Source organism: Heterodontus francisci, chromosome 15 (assembly GCF_036365525.1).
Source record: "Heterodontus francisci isolate sHetFra1 chromosome 15, sHetFra1.hap1, whole genome shotgun sequence".
NCBI classification, from domain to species: Eukaryota; Metazoa; Chordata; class Chondrichthyes; order Heterodontiformes; family Heterodontidae; genus Heterodontus; species Heterodontus francisci.
Window position 1 is genome coordinate 87,775,633 of NC_090385.1, and position 21,171 is coordinate 87,796,803.

The following is a 21,171-nucleotide window of genomic DNA, read 5'->3' on the forward strand; positions in this document are numbered from 1 at the left end:
TTTTTCCTCTGAAGTGTGTTAGATTTCCATTTTCAAATAAAAAGTATTTAAAATGCAACTGGCTGATGCATACCATATTTAATGATTACTTCAGTGGAGTTGCTGTGTAGAGGTTGAGCTTGCTGATCATTAAGTTTGCTGGCTTGTTGGAGACCTGTGGGGGTGAGGGGAAGTCTGCTGGCTTATTTCCAAATTGGTAATATTTTTGCATTTTGCTGAATCCTGACTCTACACTGTTATTCATCCTTTACAGTAGCTGGTTTGTGTTGGATTTTTAATTTGACACAAATTTCAAATTGCTGTGGACACTGAAAATAACACAGACAGTTACAGCACAAGTACTGTACAGTACCGAGGGAGTGCCGCACTGTTGGAGGGGCTGTCTTTTGGATGAGATGTTAAACTGAGGCCCGTCTGCCCTTTCAGTTGACGTAAAAGATCACGAAGAGTTATCCCCGGTGTCCTGGCCAATATTTATCCCTCAATCAACATCACAAAAACAGATTATCTAGTCATTATCACATTGATGTTTGTGGGAGCTTGCTGCGCACAAATTGGCTGCCTTGTTTTCTACATTACAACAGTAATTACAAAAGTACTTCATTGGTTGTAAAATGCTTTTAGATGTCCAGTGGTCATGAAAGGCACTATATAAATGCAAGCCTTCCTTCCTTCCTGCTTCCCTCCCTGCCTCCATTCCTTCCTCCCTTCCTTCCCTTTTCCCTTCCTTCTGTTCATTTGCCCTTCCTTCCTTTCATTCCCTTTGCCCTTCCTCCCTTCCCTTGTTCCTTCCCTTCCCTTTCCTTTACTTCCCTCTTTCCTTCCTCCCTTTCCTTTATTTCATTTGTTTCTGACTGTGGCCCATTGGAACATTGCATTTAATCAGTGCTCTGTCATAACTATCTTGACTACAGAAGATTAAGGCCACAGGCCTTCAGGCTGTTCTGAAGAACTTCAATTACTCATGTTGTTAGCCTTTTTGTGTGAGAGAAAATAAACAGCCTTTTTTTTAGTATAAGATCGCACTGTGAATGAACGACATTGTTTAATGTGTATCATAATTTTCACTTTGCAGTTTAATTTCCAGCAAGCCAAGATTATTGATGAGTGAAATATGCACTTTGCATTCCTGTCTTTTATTCATTCAGGAGATGCTAAGGACTCTTTTTTTTCTCTCTCAGTAGCGAAGTGATCACTAGTGGTGTGATGCAATACATCGCCTCAGAATAAATTAGCAGCTGGTGGGTGCATTTTCTTTTAACTTACCAGCAGTTGCTGTAGCAACACAATTTTGCCTGAAATATATGGATGGGGGTTGGGGTGTAATAATCTGCCATGGCAAAATGTCTCACTGACCTTCTGTCTGGTTTTCTTGTAGGGTATGTACATCAAGTCAACCTACGATGGCCTACATGTCATTACAGGGACCACAGAAAATGTAAGTTTTAACTCCAAACTCTCACACTAAAGGAAACCCAACATTTAATTATTTTAATTTTGCTGAACAGCCATTTAAGGAATGCATGGCCTAAAGTGGAGTCAGTTCTGGTTTCTGGGAAGATGATATCTGTTTTGAAATAATGCTTACTTAAAACCTTTGAGCAATTTGTAAAACATTCAGCAGTTGCTTCTCCAACCTATCCATGCCTGGTCTCTTGCAGCAGGTGGCAGGTATTGGGGCGCTGTCAGGTCCTCTCTGCTCCATTTACACAATGGGTGATTTATTTTCAAGTGACTTGTTAGTTTTTCCAATGCTGCCTTCTTCATTTTAACAGGCTGTGCATGTTTTTTCCCCCAAAATATGTTATTCTGTAACTCAGTTCTGAGTGCAGCATCCACAACAAAATTAACTAACTTGAGTGCTGAACATCTTCCCCTCACCCCCACGCTTTCGGAATATGTGCACATTCATAGCCCCTGCATTAATGATTTGTTGCAAATATCCAGTGTTGGACATTGAAAAATATAATTAGTCAAATGGAGGCAACAGAAAACATTTTTAATTCCCATTGCTCAACGAATGAAATGATGCTGCCTTCTCTTCCAATGCTCTTATCCTCAGAAGGCTGCTGAAATATCAAAATAAAACCAAGTTCTTTGGAAAGATGTGCAAAAAATGTAAAACAAATGTATAACTAGCATTTTCAATGCTATATTTATGTTGAAAACTGTAGAGCAAAGTGCAAAGTAGCCATCTTTTTACTAGTATAAGACCAAAGGGAACCGCTGAAGCCGTGGAGAAGGTGCAGACAGACAATAGCTGCCAGGCTGATCTCTGACATGAAAGGAATGAGTTATGAAGAAAGACTAGGGCTCATTAAGCTTGAAAGGATATGACTGAGAGCGGATCTTATACAAGTAAACAAGATATTAAACACAATTGGTAAAGTAAACCTGGAGCACTACGTCAAGGTAAGCCAAGACTCTTGAAAAAGGGAAAAACTGATGGAGGGACAATTTCTCAGAGTTAGCAGGAGGAGCTTCACACAAAGAGCCATCAATATTTAGAGTGGATATCTGAGAAGGGTATTGGAGACAGAACCTTGGATTCACTGAATTAGATGCCATAGTGAATTGGAGAATGTTAGGGTTGTTTTGGAATGCAGGAGCTGAATATGGGCCAAATGGCCTTCTTTATCTTCATATTATAATCTGATAGACACGTTCGAATTATCTCCGCTTTGCAAATGTAAGTGGTTGGTGTTTAGGTGTGAGGTGCTGCTGAGGAGATCTGCCTATCAGCAGCATCTGTTGGAAATTCAACTGGGCATTGATTTACAACTTTTTAGGTTTAGGAAGTCACGAGCAATTTCCAAAAGGGGCTGCAGGAGAATGAGGGTTCTCACTAGCAGTGCAGATTCGTAAAAGCCCCTGACATGCCATCTTTCAATTTGCTTGATATGAACAAATATTAATTTCCTAACCTGAAACACCAAATATTTCATCCTGTTTTGTTGAATCTCTAGTCAGATCACATTGCCTACTTGAAGGTGAGGATAGAGTTGCCAGTCCTCCTGAATTGCCCTGGAATCTCCAGGAATTCAAGGTTAATCTTCCGAACTTTGCTGTGAGCAAACCAGGGAATTATCAACAATGCATATTGAATGGTGTTTCAGATTTATCATGATTTATGCTTCTTATTAGTTTTATACCTTCCTATAAACTCTAAACTCTATAGTTCAGCTAATGTTTGTAATGAGTTTACTGGTGTTTAAATGTCAAGGCAACGCACACTTGCTCCCTCTCAACCATCTTATTGGTGTATTGGTGCTGCAAGTAAATGAGTTTCAGGTAGCTCAGTCTTTAAACCATTGCGTCATGTGATGAAACTACAGTTGACAACTAAACAATGAGGTGACAAGTAAGAACCTAGAGTAAATTAATCCCGATTTATTTGAAGAAACTGCCTTAATTTTAAAATTGCCATGTGGTCTGCAAAACTCTCATCAGCTGGACATCTCCTGTCCTCCTTTAATATCTATTTTCAAAGCAGCAAAATACTCAGCCAGGGACACATGCATGACATGGCTGTTACAAGTGCTGCCGCAATTCAATTGAAATCTGCTATTGGAATGCAAAATACATCATGGTAGGTGAGGTATAGGGGAAAATTGAAATTTCCCGTCATGAACAGCACTGGGAATGATGAAAGGAAAAGCAAGGGGCTAGTCAGTCACATTGTTGTATGTGGAAACAAATGAGAAAAAAATGACATCTTTCATTTGAAGCCAAATCTTTCCCAGACGATTTGAAGTATGCACTGTACAATAAATGCTGTGTCTACATTACAGTAACCATGGGGAGAAACTTTGAGTTAGCACTCTCAGTACAGGTGGTGGGATGTACATCATAAATTTGTGTATGGAAGAATGAATATAAAATTATGCACAGTGTCATGGTCCTGTAGTTTTTTTCCTGGGAATATGCAGTGTACATTTAAGGCTTACAAAGGATCAGTACTTCTTTAAGACCCAGCAGGCCTTCGGAGTTACCAAGAAGGTGCATTTTCGTTGCCTAGGATACAGCCATTTGGAGACTGCGATTCAAAGGATGCATTCTCATTACTATGGATAAAGCCACTGGGACTGAGTATCAAGCAATACATTTGTTACAATTCAATTTTGAACTGGCTTTTTAATTGAAGACAATCTGTTCTAACAGAGTACACAAACAGATAGCTGTGGTGTTAGCACCTGAAAAAAGAGCTCTCAGCCATTTAAACTGAAGGAAGAGAAATTTAGTGTTTAATTATTATTATCTCTCCAAATTCTAACAAAGTCAAGCCAAAATTGAGATCTCTGATAATTTGAACTGAAATTAGACTGTAACAATCTTTTATCCCTCAAAAACTCTAAAGTTAGATTGATTCTATTGAAAGTGTTCACAAGTTGTTAATTGTTGAAATCCATCACTGAAGAAGGAAACATCACTTACTGCTGAAGTTAGGCTATGGAATGCTCTACTGTGGAAGAACCTTTTTTCCCCATCGGATGGCTGTGAGGACTTCAAGCAACATTGGACTGTAAATTTGCATGGACTCTAATTTTTTCTATTTTAGATGTTGTTTATATCTTCATAGTGTTTAAGAATTTCGATTTTTTTTTTAATTAAACAGTTAATATGTTGATTGAAAGACACCTGGTTTGGTTCGCCTCATTTGGGGGTTAATAGATGGTACAATTTGGCTGGGTCTTTCTTTAATTTGGAAAGTTTAAAATGATATGTTAGGCGATCTGTGGAGCAACAGGATTGAATTAACAGTGCATTTCTCCCACCACAATCAGAATCATATATTTTGATTGGGGGCTTTGACTGGAGCGGTCGGTTGTAACAATGGCTTGCTGATCTCTGTGACTGACTTCCTGCTATGCAAACCTATTACGTGAAGTAATTCACAAAGAACACTAATGGGGAAATGTTTCCCGTGACTCTACCTTTAGCTGAACTGGAGACTGGTGAAAACATTCATTATCTTCACATTGATATCAGCTTCTACACACAATTATGTTACATCTCACTTAAATACTTAGGATTATATTGGACTTTACAGCACAGAAATAGGCTATTTGGTCTACACGAGCCTTCTCCCCCCCCTTACTTCAAACACCTTTTGAAAGTCAGTGTACACAATCAACCACTCTACCTTCATCAACCCTCTCCATGACTTCATCAAAATATTGATCAAGTCAGTCAAACAGATTTACAAATCACCACTTCCCCTATATGGATGTAAGGATGTTATGCTTCAGTTATACAGGGCATTGGTGAGACCACATCTCGAATACTGTGTGCAGTTTTGGTCCCCTTATTTAAGGAAGGATGTAAATGCTTTGGAGGCAATTCAGAGGAGGTTTACTAGATTGATACCTGGAATGAGCTGGTTGTCTTATGAGGAAAGGTTGAACAGACTGGGCTTATTTTCACTGGAGTTTAGAAGAGTGAGGGGAGACTTGATTGAAGTTTATAAGATCCTGATGGGATTAAAGCCTTCTGTCCTGGCTGGCTCTAACAATTTTATCCGAAGCAAGTTTGAACTGTCTCAACCTAATTGTTGTTGGCATGAGTCGAGTACATACAATTAGCACTAGTTAGTAATCTCGTTTGTAGAGGGGTAAGTAGAAATAAAATTGTACATACATACGAATTAGGAGCAGAAATAGGCCATTCGGCCCCTTGAGTCTTGATAAGGTGGATGTGGAAAGGATGTTTTCTCTTGTGGGTGAATCCAGAACTAGAGGGCACGGTTTTAAAATTAGGGGTCGCCCTTTTCGGACAGAGATGAGGAGAAATTTTTTCTCTGAGGGTTGTGGACTTTGGAATTCTCTGCCTCAGAAGGTGGTGGAGGTGGGGTCATTGAATATTTTTAAGGCAGACAGATAGATTCTTGTTAGGCAAGAGAATCAAAGGTTATCAGGGGTAGCTGGGAGTGTGGAATTCGAACATAAATAGATCAGCCATTGAATAGCGGAGCAGGTTTGAGGGGCCGAATGGCCTACTTCTGCTCCTAATTCGTATGTCCATATAATTTTTTTTCTACTCGCCCCTGTACGAACGAGATTACTAACTAGTGCTAATTGTATGTACTCGACTCATGCCAACAACAATTTAGGGCGGCACAGTGGCGCAGTGGTTAGCACCGCAGCCTCACAGCTCCAGCGACCCGGGTTCAATTCTGGGTACTGCCTGTGTGGAGTTTGCAAATTCTCCCTGTGTCTGCGTGGGTTTTCTCCGGGTGCTCTGGTTTCCTCCCACAGCCAAAAGACTTGCAGGTTGGTAGGTAAATTGGCCATTATAAATTGCCCCTAGTATAGGTAGGTGGTAGGGAAATATAGGGACAGGTGGGGATGTGGTAGGAATATGGGATTAGTGTCGGATTAGTATAAATGGGTGGTTGATGGTCGGCACAGACTCGGTGGGCCGAAGGGCCTGTTTCAGTGCTGTATCTCTAAATAAAAAAATAAAGAATAAATAAATAAAATTAGGTTGAGACAGTTCAAACTTGCTTTGGATAAAATTGTTAGAGCCAGACAGGATAGAAGGCTTTAATCCCATCAGGTTGACCTGGATGTTCTAGAAGTAAAAAGACAGAGTGCTGACTTGCTCAACCAACTGAACCACCAAAATAGTCTTATGATGCCACAATGGGAGCAATAGAAGGTTATAGTGCATATACAGCAGAATATTTGACAACTTTTCTTTGAAAAATAAACTGTGTTTAAAAGGTGAGACTGATAAACATTGAAATATGGTAGGTTGTAACTGAAGAAAGGAAGGTGGACAGAGGAAGAGACCTGTAATTACAACTCAATGTGTTGTTAAATGTTCATTATTACGTCAATCACACAACTTGGAAATATTGCAGAATAAATTGGCAACATTTCTGAGAAATCTACTCATATGGCAATTGTTAAATGTTCACTGTGACAATCTCATCTATTTCATCCAGTTGGTATTCGCACATCTACCCCAGAATGGGACAGCATGTCAAAACAATTAAATATAGCTGAGGTTTATATGCCTCTCAAGGTATCAAATTGTTACCTTCATGCACCTAAAACAATAAATAAGAAGCGACTGCACTTGTTCACGAGCAAATATCTTGCATCAACCACAAGACAGGGTCAAAACAAGAACAGACACTGCTGGTGGAATTGTGTGTTGGTTCATGGTCAGAATGAAGTGAGTTACCAAAACACAAATCATTCTTTTTTGATTAAATAAAATGTGTATGAGTTAAAAAAAATCTTGTTGAAGCAGAGGGAATGAAGAGTCTATTGCTAGATAACAAGAACTTTAGTGTAAATATATGTTCATATAAATCTCATATTGCACATGAAAGGTGTACTCTTCAGGTAAAATGAGGTTAAAGAGTTAAGGATAATCAGACCAGCGTATGTAGACATAACTCATTCCCCATTTTAGAATCATACATTTTGTATTTCCTTTATGTAATACTGTCATTTTATTATTATTTATCGATAAACAGCAACATTTATGTGAATTTGGATAGCAGGGAAGTTGAGTTGATTGGAGCAAAGGAGTTTTTCTGTGGCATAACCTGAGGATCTGGGAGTTGCAAAACTGAGGTGCTATAGTGCCATCACTGCCAAGGGAAAGTAATTACAGTGTGTTCCGGTCAAGTGAGGAAGGGTCAAAGGGCTTCTCTCTTTTCCCTCTCCTTGTTTGATCGCAACAGGTTTAATTCTTTATTAAAGTGGATCTATTGGCCAATTCAGTAGGTGTTTCATTACTTACTTGTTATGATCATAACAAGAACCAAGCAGACAGGTTTTCTTGAGTTTAACAAAGAAAAAGGTTAACTTTATTATACCTAAACCGAAATAATGAAAATAACAAACTACGTGGCAACTTTCACTCACACACACATCAAAGGTTTGCATGCACAAATAGGTTCCAGAGTAGGGAAAGTTAGATTGGTTGAGTTACAGTCCATAGAAAAAAGGGGTATACAGTCTGTGGTATTTGGCGATTCGACTGGCTTCTCACTGAATTCAGTGGTCTTTGAGGCTTTTAGTTTGGAGAGGTAAATGACAGGTTCAGTGGGTCTCTTGGAGACAGTGATGTGGATGATTTCCTCCAATGGGGTTTCTGATTGTAGTGTGCAAAGGTGGTCAGTCAACAAGCAGGATTTGAGGCTTGTAAGCTGAAATGGAGAGAGAGAGAGAGAGGGACCCCACTTAGGCTCTGCATGTGTCAGAGTCCAGAAGCTTCTCCTTGCTGCTGTAGAGAAACACAAGCTTAAATCCACAGATGGGGAGTGGCTTGTCAAATGATAGTCACTCAATGATTCAAGCATAGTAGTTAGCAGTATTTCTCTCTTGCTAAAAAAAAAGAACAAACAGTTCCCTTAAACCTCCTGGGTCTTGTTCTTTCTGGAGAATGAGCAGACATTTCGTCTCCCTCCTCACAGGCCTTGCAATGCTGCAAATTAGGTGGCCATCCTAAGCTGCTAGCAAAGTCATTTTTTTTTAATCAGTTCTTTTCTTCAATTTCTTCAAAAAATATAAATTCACATCTCCAGTCAGTAGATAAAAGAAAATTATCATTCAACAAAGCAAGTTGGCGTGACAGTGTGACAAGTTTGTATAAACAGTCTCAATTGAAAATATGGACAGATAAATTTATAATGGAAAAGGTTGACACGGTAAAGGTGCACAGATGTAAGATTTTTATTGTAATAGATATGTATGCAAGAAATTAGTGGACAAATTCTAAACACATTCTGTGGCGTTCCCTTTGCTGTTGCTATAATGGAGATGTTAATCCACTTAAAATAAATTAGTGGACAAAGGAATGTGATGTGAGCATGCCATTCCATTAATATCCATATTATTGCAAGTGCCAGCTGTGGCTCATTGGTAGTTGAAGACGGACTCCAGAGATTTGAACACATAATCCAGGCTGACATTTCAGTACTGTACAGTACAGGTTTGCGGCTGCCTGCAACGAATTTGGCCAAACCATCAGCCTCAAGAAAACGAACATCATGGGACAGGACGTCAGTAATGCTCCATCCATCAATATCGGCGACCACGCTCTGGAAGTGGTTCAAGAGTTCACCTACCTAGGCTCAACTATCACCAGTAACCTGTCTCTCGATGCAGAAATCAACAAGCGCATGGGAAAGGCTTCCACTGCTATGTCCAGACTGGCCAAGAGAGTGTGGGAAAATGGCGCACTGACACGGAACACAAAAGTCCGAGTGTATCATGCCTGTGTCCTCAGTACTTTGCTCTATGGCAGCGAGGCCTGGACAACGTATGTCAGCCAAGCGCGACGTCTCAATTCATTCCATCTTCGCTGCCTCAGGAGAATCCTTCGCATCAGGTGGCAGTACTGTATCTCCAACACAGAAGTCCTCGAGGCGGCCAACATCCCCAGCTTATACACCCTACTGAGTCAGCAGCGCTTGAGATGGCTTGGCCATGTGAGCCGCATGGAAGATGGCAGGATCCCCAAGGACACATTGTACAGCGAGCTCGCCACTAGTATCAGACCCACCGGCCGTCCATGTCTCCGCTTTAAAGACGTCTGTAAACGCGACATGAAGTCCTGTGACATTGATCACAAGTCATGGGAGTCAGTTGCCAGCGATCGCCAGAGCTGGCGGGCAGCCATAAAGGCGGGGCTAAAGTGTGGCGAGTCGAAGAGACTTAGCAGTTGGCAGGAAAAAAGACAGAAGCGCAAGGGGAGAGCCAACTGCGAAACAGCCCTGACAACCAATTTTATCTGCAGCACCTGTGGAAGAGTCTGTCACTCAAGTATTGGCCTTTATAGCCACTCCAGGCGCTGCTCCACAAACCACTGACCACCTGCAGGCGCTTACCCATTGTCTCCCGAGACAAGGAGGCCAAAGAAGAAGAACTGTCGGAGGTTCCATCTTTCAGATGAGATGTTAAACCAAGCCCCCGTCTACCCCACTCAGTGGACGTAAAAGGTCCTGGCTAATATTTATCCTTCGACCAACATCACTAAAACAGATGCTGCAGTCATTATCACATTGCTGTTTGTGGGAGCTTTCTATGTACAAATTGGCTGCTCCGTTTTCTGCATTACAACAGTGATTATACTTCAAAAGTACTTCATTGGCTGTCAAGTGATTTGGGATGGCCTGAGGTTGTGAAAAGTATAAATGTATGTTCTTTCTTTCTTGAGTCATATAGGAACCTGGAAAGAAAAAATAGATTTCCCCCTAGATATGGCATGAAATAGATGATAATTTTGCCACTGATGAGGTTAATGGACACTTCAAAACAAATTTATATAGTGTGCGCCGTTTTTCCTAAATGCAGGCACTGAACTTTTACTTTGAATAGGTTAATGTCTATGATTTTTAAAAAATACACGGGAGTTTAGTAATTTAGGAATTCAGAACAATAGTGGTTAGAAAATATACTCCCAGAAGATACAGTATGCCTCTTGCGATTTACTTAGTGAATCAATACTGTCAGAAAACTTACCAGTAACGACTGGACATGAAAAATAATGCTCCCTTATTTCCACAGGCTAGTTCTCTCCTGCAACAATGTTTGAATAAATAAATAAAAAATAACACTTTCCCTCCCTTTTCACATATTGCTCCAAATTCTGAATTTAATGACGTTCCCTGTTTTCTCTTTCTCTTCTCCTGTTTGCAATTGATTGGATGATTCTTCTATTGTCTTGTCATCTCTTTCTGCAGTGTCTTCTCCACCTAAAAAATAACTCAGTCCGTACAGTGATTCTGTAGGATTCACATACTCTCGACTGTTCAAAGGACTCTCATGCTTTCACATCTCAATTATAACAATTACTTATTTTTTGCATTCTTCTTCTTTGGCCTCCTTGTCGTGAGAGACAATGGGTAAGTGCCTGGAGGTGGTCAGTGGTTTGTGTTCCGTGTCAGTGCGCCATTTTCCCACACTCTCTTAGCCAGTCTGGACATAGCAGCGGACGCCTTTCCCATGCGCTTGTTGATTTCTGCATCGAGAGACAGGTTACTGGTGATAGTTGAGCCTAGGTAGGTGAAGTCTTGAACCACTTCCAGAGCGTGGTCACCGATATTGATGGATGGAGCATTTCTGACGTCCTGTCCCATGATGTTTGTTTTCTTGAGGCTGATGGTTAGGCCAAATTCGTTGCAGGCAGCTGCAATCCTGTCGATGAGTCTCTGCAGACACTCTTCTGTGTGGGATGTTAATGCAGCATTGTCAGCAAAGAAGAGTTCCCTAATGAGGACCATCCGTACTTTGGTCTTCGCTCTTAGACGGGCAAGGTTGAACAACCTGCCATCTGATCTTGTGTGGAGGAAAATTCCTTCTTCTGAAGACTTGAACGCATGTGAGAGCAGCAGGGAGAAGATCCCAAACAGTGTAGGTGCGAGAACACAGCCCTGTTTCACACCACTCAGGATAGGGAAGGGGTCTGATGAGGTGCCGCTATGCTGAATTGTGCCTTTCATATTGTCATGGAATGAGGTGATGATACTTAGTAGCTTTGGTGGACATCCGAGACGTCTGCTGACGAGGTCAAAGGCTTTGGTGAGATCAATGAAAGCAACGTAGAGGGGCATCTGTTGTTCGCGGCATTTCCCCTGTAGCTGGCGAAGGGAGAACAGGTGGATCTCTCTGCTTGAAAGCCACACTGTGCCTTAGGGTAGACACCCTCAGCCAGCTTCTGGAGCCTGTTTAAAACGACTCGAGCAAAGACTTTCCCCACTATGCTGAGCAGGGAGATTCCACGGTAGTTGTTGCAGTCACCGTGGTCACCCTTGTTCTTATAGAGGGTGATGATATTGGCATCGCGCATGTCCTGTGATACTGCAAAGCAGTTCGTAGAGTGCTGAGAGTGTAGCAGGCTTGGCACTCTTGATTATTTCGGGCTAATGCCGTCCTTCCCAGGGACTTTTCCACTGGCTAGAGAATCAATGGTATCACTGAGTTCCGATTTTGTTGGCTGTTCGTCCAGCTCATCCATGACTGACAGAGACTGGGCTGCGTTGAGGGCGGTCTCAATTACCACATTTTCTCTAGAGTACAGTTCTAGGTAGTGCTTCACCCAGCGGTCCATTTGCTTGCGTTGGTCAGTGATTGTGTCCCCTGATTTAGATTTGAGCGGGGCGATCTTCTTGATGGTTGGCCCAAAAGCTCTCTTAATGCCATCATACATTCCTCTGATGTTTCCGGTGTCTGAGGCCATCTGAATACGACTGCATTGGTGTTGCTAGTAGTCATTTGCGCTGCGCCTGGCTGTTCTTTGTGCAGCGCTTCTGGCTGCTTTAAGTGCTATGGATGTTAACTTGCTGGGGGCTTTCTTGTGGTTCAACAGTGCAGTGCGCTTAGCGGCTATGACAGGTTCCAGCTTTTTAAAGTGAGATTGAAACCAGTCTGCATTCTGCTTCACACATTTGCCATAGGTGGTCATTACTGAGTCATAGATGGCATCTCTGATGTGGGCCCACTTCGTCTCTGCATCTCCTGTAGGAGTGTTTTGAAGGGCTTTTTCAAGTGAATTTAGAAACTCATGTAACAGCTGTGGATAAGAAATTCTGCTTGTGCTGATGCACGGGCGGCCCTTCTGCTTGGAGTGATGCAGCTTCTTTGGTTTGAGTCTAACCTTGCTGCACACCAGGGAGTGGTCGGTGTCGCAGTCCACACTGTGGAAGCTGCATGTGATTTGAACGCTGTTTAAAGAGGCTCGCCTTGTGACGATGAGGTCCAGCTGGTGCCAACCACGTGATCTTGGGTGCCTCCAAGAAACCTGGTGACAGGGTTTAGTATGAAAGAACGAGTTGGTGATGCAGAGGTTATGATAGGTACACAACTCCAGCAGTCTCTGTCCATTCTCATTCATCCTTCCAATGCCATAGCGCCCAAGGCAGGAGGGCCATGAGTCATGGTCGGCCCCAACCCTGGCTTTAAAGTCCCCAGCAAGAACAAATGTTCGGTATTGGGAATGCTACTAATGATATTATGGAGTTCCTCGTAGAAATGGTCTTTAACTTCAGGTGGGGAGCAGAGTGTTGGAGCATAGATGCTGAGTAGGTGTACTGGACCAGAGGCGGTGAGCAGTCGGATGGACAGTATGCGTTCCGAGCCATTTGAAGGTGGCTCTATCATGCTGAGCAAAGAGTTGTTAATTGAAAATAAATCCTTTATCGTGTCTCTCCGTGCCTTCTTTATGTCTTTTTGTCTCATGTCTTCTTTAAAAGTTTTACATTCAAATCTGTAAATGTTAGAAAGTTATTTCATTTTTTCCTGCAGTTTGAAATAAATAGGCAGTCATCTTCTTTGATTAAGTCTGGAGGTTCATTGCTTCTGGTCATTTCAGGTTTTGATCAGGTACTTTTCTGCTCAGTCCCATCCTTGCTTTTCTCACTAGCTCATTTCTTCGACATTTTACTCCTTTCCTGTATGCTAATTTGTGTGTAAGGTTTACATTTTCTATCCTCAATCTGATTGGTCTCTGTCCTGAAACCGATTGGTGTCTCACCTGAATCCCATTGGTCTCTATCCTGAATCCAATTGCTGTCTGGCCTGAATCCGATTGTTATCTGTCCTGATTCCCACTGGACTCTCACCTGAATCCAATTGTTGTTTGGCCTGAATCCGATTGTTGTCTGCCCTGAATTCGATTGGTCTCTATTTTGAATCCCACTGGTCTCGATTCTGAATCCGATTGGTCTCTATTTTGAATCCCACTGGTCTCGATTCTGAATCCAATTGGTCTCTATTTTGAATCTGATTGGTCTCTATCCTGAATCCAATTGTTGTCTGTCCTGAATCTGATTAGTGTCTGTCCTGAATCCAATTGGTTTCTCTCCTGAATCCGATTGTTGTCTGTCCTGAATCCAGTTAGTGTCTGTCCTGAATCCAAATGGTCTCTATCCTGAATCCAATTGTTGTCTGTCCTGAATCTGATTAGTGTCTGTCCTGAATCCAATTGGTTTCTCTCCTGAATCCGATTGTTGTCTGTCCTGAATCTGATTAGTGTCTGTCCTGAATCCAATTGGTTTCTCTCCTGAATCCGATTGTTGTCTGTCCTGAATCCAGTTAGTGTCTGTCCTGAATCCAAATGGTCTCTATCCTGAATCCAATTGTTGTCTGTCCTGAATCTGATTAGTGTCTGTCCTGAATCCAATTGGTTTCTCTCCTGAATCCGATTGTTGTCTGTCCTGAATCCAGTTAGTGTCTGTCCTGAATCCAAATGGTCTCTATCCTGAATCCGATTGGTCTCTGCCCTGAATCTGATTGGTCTCTATCCAATTGGTCGCTATCCTGAATCCATTTGTTATTTATTTATTTAGAGATACAGCACTGAAACAGGCCCTTTGGCCCACCGAGTCTGTGCCAACCAACAACCACCCATTTATACTAACCCGACAGTAATCCCATATTCCCTACCACCTACCTACACTAGGGGTAATTTACAATGGCCAATTTACCTATCACCTGCAAGTCTTTGGCTGTGGGTGGAAACCGGAGCACCCGGCGAAAACCCACGCAGTCACAGGGAGAACTTGCAAACTCCACACAGGCAGTACCCAGAATCAAACCCGGATCCCTGGAGCTGTGAGGCTGCGGTGCTAACCACTGCGCCACTGTGCCACCCATTTTGTTGTTTGGCTTGAATCCGTGTGGTCTCTATCCTGAATCCAATTGCTTTTCTGACTACTTCATTTCCTTTTCTTTTTCCTCTCTTTTTGTCTGCTGAATTGTGTCAATGGTTTACATTTTCTATCCTGAATCTCATTAGTTGTTTGTGTTGAATCTCATTTGGTTTCTCTCGTGAAGCCCACTTAATAAGCTGAATGTACAGGGAATTTTTGGTAATATTGTATAGATCCAATTGTTGTTTTGGTTGAAGTGTAAATATGCAAAACCCACTGAATGCTTTTGCATCATTCATTCTTGAAGTGGGCGATAATTGCTGTGTGATGATAGTTGACAGAATAATTAAAAATCAAATTTTGGAACAGATGCCACTAATGCGTGAATCATAGAAAGGTTCTCTCCTGATCCCTCATGCCATACATTTATCTGGCACATGTCAGAGGATCAATTATATTTCGTAAACATTTAGAAGAGAAATATTGTAAGAAATAGACAAATATTAACAGCCACAGGAAATTTAAAGCAGCAATTTACGAGGTGATTATAATCAGAATACACAATGTCTCTTCCTCACTGTTGATGTAACTGAAGAAAAAATGCAAAATTTTAGTTTTATACCTTTAGAAAAATAGATGTTTCATTTGGTCGAATGATTTTAAAGGGTATTTTATCCAGTCAGCAGAAAAAGTTTTCTTTTCGGGATCCTTAGAATTGGTGAGGAGCATTGATTTCTTTTTTTTATTCATTCATGGGATGTAGGCGTCGCTGTCTAGGCCAGCATTTATTGCCCATCCCTCATTGCCCTTGAGAAGGTGGTAGTGAGCTCCCTTCTTGAACCGCTGCAGTCCATGTGGGGTAGGTACACCCAACCCCAGTGCTTCGTGTGCTGTTTTAATGGCCTTAACAACTTGTGTCACTACTTTTAGTGATTTATGCACCTGTACCTCAGGTTCCTCTGCTCCTCAACCCATTTGGACTCATTATTAATGCATTATGTGGCCTCCATATTATTCCTACCAAAATGCACTACCTCACGTTTATCTGCATTGAAATTAATTTGCCAACTGTACGCCCATTCTGCAAGTCTATTAGCAGGAATGGTAGCATAGAGGTAATGTTACTGGACTAGTAATCCAGAGGCCTGGACTACTGCTCTGGAGACATAAGTTCAAATCCCACCATGGCAGCTGAGTGAGTTGAAATTCAATTAATGAATACATCTGGAATATAAAGCTAGTCTCAGTAATGAAGAACATGAAACTACCAGATTGTTGTAAAAACTCATCTCATTCACTAATGCTCTTCAAGGAAGGTAATCTGTAATCCTTACCCCATCTGGCATATATGTGACTCCAGACTCACCAACAATGTGGTTGACTCTTAACTGCCCTTTGAAATGGCTGAGCAAGCCACTCAGTTGTATCAAACCGTGACAGAAAAATCAAATATGAATAAAACTGGACAGACCACTTGACATCAACCTAGACACTGGAAACAACAAAGGCACACCAAGCCAAGCCGACCTTGAAAGTCCTCCTCACGAACATTGGCGGACTTATGCCAAATTGGGAGAACTGTCCCACAGATGAGTTAAGCAACTGCCTGACATAGTCATACACACAGAATCATAGCTTATAGCCAATGTTCCAGACTCCTCCATCTTCAATGTTGACTCTGGACCCCATGAAGTCTCAGGGCATCAGGTCAAACATAGGAAAGGAAACCTCCTGCTGATTACCACCGACCGCCCTCTCTTAGCTGAATCAGTACTCCTCCATGTTGAACACCACTTGGAAGAAGCACTGAGGGTAGAAAGAGCACAGAATATACTCTGGGTGGGGAACTTCAATGTCCATCTGTAACACCAATTGACCGAGCTAGCTGAGTCCTAAAGGACATAGCTGCCAGACTGGGCCTGCGGCAGATGGTGAAAGAACAAACGAGGGAAAAACCTACTTGTCCTCATCTTCACCAATCTACCTGTCACAGATGCATCTGTCCATGACAGTATTGGTAGGAGTGACCACCCCATAGTCCTTGAGAAAACCAAGTCCTGTCTTCACACTGAGGACAGCCTCCATGGTGTTGTGTGGTAATACCATCGTGCTAAATGAGATAGATTACGAACAGATCTAGCAACTCAAAACTAGGCATCCATGAGGCGTTGTGGGCCATCAGCAGAAGTGTATTCCACCACAATCTGTAACCTCATGACCTGACATATCCCTCACTCTACCATTACCATTAAGCCAGGGGACCAACTTGGGTTCAATGAGGAGTGCAGAAGAGCATGCTAGCAAAATCAACAGGCATACCTGAAAATGAGTTGCCAACCTGCTAAAGCTACAACACAGAACTGCATGCCTGCTAGACAGTGGAAGCAGCATGCTATAGATAGAGCTAAGCGATCCCACAACAACAAAGATCTGCAGTCCTGCCACATCCAGTCATCAATGGTGGTGGACAATTAAACAACTAATAGGAGGAAGAGGCTCCACAAACATCCCCATCCTCAAATGATGGTGGGCCCAACATGTTAGTGCAAAAGCCAAGGTTGAAGAATTTGCAACAATCTTCAGCCAGAAGTGCCGAGTGGATGATCCATCTCGACCTCTGCCTGAGGTCTCTCGCATCACAGATGCCAGTCTTCAGCCAATTCGAATCACTCTACTTGATATCAAGAAACGCCTGGAGGTACTGGATACAGCAAAGGCCATGGGCCCTGACAACATCCCAGCTTTAGTACTGAAGACTTGTGCTCCAGAATGAGCCACCTCCCTAGCCAAGCTATTCCAGTACAACTACAACACTGACATCTACCTGACTATGTGGACCATTGCCCAGGTATGTCCTGTCCACAAAAAGCATGACAAATCCAATCTGGCCAAATACTACCCCATTAGTTTATTCTCAATCATAAGCAAAGTGATGGAAAAAGTCACCAACAGTGCTATCAAGTGGCACTTAATCAGAAATAACCTGCTCACCAATGCTCAATTTGGGATCTGCCAGGGCCACTTAGCTCAAGATCTCATTACAGCCTTGGCCCAAAGATTGACGAAAGAGCTGAATTACAGAGGTAGGGTGACTGCCCGAGACATCAAGCCAGGATTTTACTGAGTGTGGCATCAAGGAGCCCTAGTAAAATTGAGACAATGGGAATCGGGGGAAAACTGATTGGAGTCATAACTAGCACAAAGGAAGATGTTTGTGGTTTTTGGAGGCCAATCATCTGAGCCACAGGACATTGCTGCAGGCAATCCTCAGTGTAGTGTTCTAGGCTCAACCATCTTCAGCTGCTTCATCCATGACCTTTCCTTCATCATAAGGTCAGCAGTGGGGATGTTCGCTGATGATTGCACAGTGTTCGATACCATTCACAACTCCTCAGATACTAAAGTAGTCCATGTCTGCATGCAGCAAGACCTGGATAACATTCAGCTTGGGCTGATAAATGGCAAGCAAAATACGTGCCACACAAATGCCAGGAAGGGAGAAACTCAAGAAAATTACAATCACCAGGGAAGTGGTATGGAACAAATTGTTGGAGCTGCAGGCTGACAAGTCCCCGGGTCCTGATGGACTTCATCCTAGGGTGTTAAAAGAAGTGGCTGGTGAGATAATTGATATGTTAATTTTCCAAAATTCCCTAGATTCAGGGAAGGTTCAGTTAGATTGGAAAACAGCAAATGTAACTCTTTTATTCAAAAAAGGAGGAAGACAGAAAGCAGGAAACTACAGGCCAGTTAGCTTAAAATCTGTCTTAGGGAAAATGTTAGAAGCTATTATTAAATGGCGTTATAGCAGGGCATTTAGAAACATTCAAGGTAATCAGGCAGAGTCAACATGGTTTTGTGAAAGGGAATTCATGTTTAACCAATTTATTGGAGATCTTTGAGGGACTTACATGTGCAGTGGATATACTGTACTTAGATTTCCAGAAGGAATTTGATAAGGTGCTACATCAAAGGTTATTGCAGAAAATAAAAGATCATGGTGTAGGGGTAATATATTAGCATGGATAGCAAATTGGCTAACTAACAGGAAACAGAGAATAGGCTTAAATGGGTCATTTTCTGGTTGGCAAGATGTAACGAGTGGTGTGCCACAGGGATCCGTGCTGGGGCCTTAACTTTTTACAATTTATATAAATGACTTAGATGAAGGGACTGAAGGTATGGTTGCTAAAGTTGCTGATGACACAGATATGTAGGAAAGTAAATTGTGAAGAGGACATAAGGGGGATACAAAGGGATATAGATAGATTAAGTGAGTGGGCAAAGACCTGGCAAATGGAGTATAATGTGGGAAAGTGGGAAATTGTCCACTTTGGCAGGAAGAATAAAAAAGAAGCATATTATCTAAATGGTGAGAGATTGCAGAGCTCTGAGATGCAGAGGGATCTGGGTGTCCTAGTACTTGAATCGCAAAAGGTTAGTATGCAGGTACAGCATGTAATTAGGAAAGCTAATAGAATGTTATCATTTATCATGAAGCGAATTGAATACAGAAGTAGGGAGGTTAAGCTTCAGCTATGTAGGGCATTGGTGAGACCACATCTGGAGTACTGTGTACAGTACTGGTCTCCTTATTTAAAGAATGATGTAAATGCATTGGAGGCAGTCCAGAGAAGGTTTACTAGACTAATACCTGGAATGGGCAGGCTGTCTTACGAGGAAAGATTGGACAGACTAAGCTTGTATCCGCTGTAATTTAGAAGAGTAAGTGGTGACTTGATTGAAACATATAAGATCCTGAGGGGTCTTGACAGGGTGGATGTGGAAAGGATGTTTCCCCTTGTGGGAGAATATAGAACTAGGGATCACTGTTTGAAAATAAGGGGTCGCCCATTTAAGACAGAGATGAGGAGAAATTTTTTCTCATAGAGGGTTGTGAGTCTTTGAAATTCGCTTCCTCAAAATGCGGTGGAAGCAGAGTCTTTGAATATTTTTAAGGCAGAGGTAGATAGATTCTTGATAAGCAAGGGGGTGGAAGTTATCAGGGGTAGGTGGAAATGTGGAGTAATCGGTTTAGCCATGAACTTATTGAATGGCGGAGTAGGCTCGAAGGGCTGAGTGACCTACTCCTGCTCCTAATTCGTATGTTTGTATGTATCTCCAACTAGAAAGAATGTAGCCATCTACCCTTGACATTCAACAGTATTGCCATCACTGATTCCCCCACAATCAATATCCTGGGAGATACCATTGACCAGAAACTGAACTGGACTATCCAAATAAATATTGTGGCTACAAGAGCAGGTCAGAGTCTGGGAGTTCTGCAATGAGTAACTCACCTCCTAACCCCCACCCCCCCACCCCACCAAAGCTTGTCCATCATCTACAATGCACAAGTCAGGAGTGTGATGGATCACTCTCCATTTGCCTGGATGAGTGCAGCTCCAACAATGCTGAAGAAGCTCAACCCCTTACAGATCAAAGCAGCCCACTTGATTGGCACCCCATTGACCACCTTGAACATTCCCTCCTTCTACCACATGTGCAGAGTGGCAGCAGTCTGTACCATCTACAAGATGCACTGCAACAACGTGCCAAGGCTGTTGCGACAGCACCTTCCAAGCCCGCGACCTTTACCAGCTCGAAGGACAAGGGCAGTCGAAACATGGGAATGCTACCAACTGCAGGCTCCCCTCCAAGTCACGCACCATCTTGACTTGCAACTATATCGCCGCTCCTTCACTGTTGCTGAGTCAAAATCCTGGACCTTCCTCCCTAACAGCACATGGACTGCAGCGGTTCAAGGAGGTGGTTCACCACCACCTTCTCAAAGGCAATTAGGGATGAGCAATAAATGTTTCCTTGGCAGTGACACTCACGTCCCATGAACGAATAAAAAAGCGATTATTAGTGTGTTGAGTGTTGCTTAAAACAGAGACATTTTGTGAAGCTTTTTATCTTGTGCTCATCAGGACAAGTCACAAGAATACCAATGTACAGGAAAGCAACAAATTTATACTGTATGAGAAGAGAGTGCTGATTGCTTGGCAAGTGGAATCTGATTGATATACCCATAATACACCGCAGCCAGCAAAGAGGGAAATTATTGGGCTTCTTTTCCTGGTTGCTGTAAGTCACCCATGTTTCACAGCCATACAGCAAGGCACTCCACAAATCATCAGTTTGGTCCAAAGGGTCAGCTTGATGTTATCCCTTGTGCGTTTTGCAAGCTGGCCAAAGATGGTAGCTGCTTTCCCTTTGTATTGAGCTGTGCATCAAGGGACAGATTGTCTGTCACCATGGACCCAAGGTAGCAGAATTTTCTAACCACTTTCAGTGGGGTGTTGTTTAGTGTGATCAGGAGCAGAGATGCAACATCTTATCCCATGACCACGGTTTTCTTTGACAATTATAGTCAAGCGCCCTCTTGATCCCTTTGTACGTAGCTCATAGGTTTCCTTTGTCACATGCAGTTTGCATTTGTTGACCTAAATTGATCTAGTGCTTGTTTGAGCAGTATCTCCCTGTCCTTTGCATGACTGTTTTGGCTACTTTCAGGTCATGCAGTGTCTTAGCTGTTAGCTGTAGTGGTAATGTCACTA

At 42.3% G+C, this 21,171-nt stretch overlaps 1 protein-coding gene across 1 annotated transcript in view; it reads left to right on the forward strand.

Moving 5' to 3' along the window:
- The window catches only part of si:ch211-26b3.4 (connector enhancer of kinase suppressor of ras 2), an 867,895-nt gene that overhangs the window by 371,983 nt on the left and 474,741 nt on the right, over positions 1–21,171 (forward strand). The window contains exon 7 of the mRNA XM_068047793.1: positions 1,379–1,438. Within this exon, the coding sequence (XP_067903894.1) occupies positions 1,379–1,438 (60 nt within the window). The remainder of the gene's footprint in view (positions 1–1,378; positions 1,439–21,171) is intronic.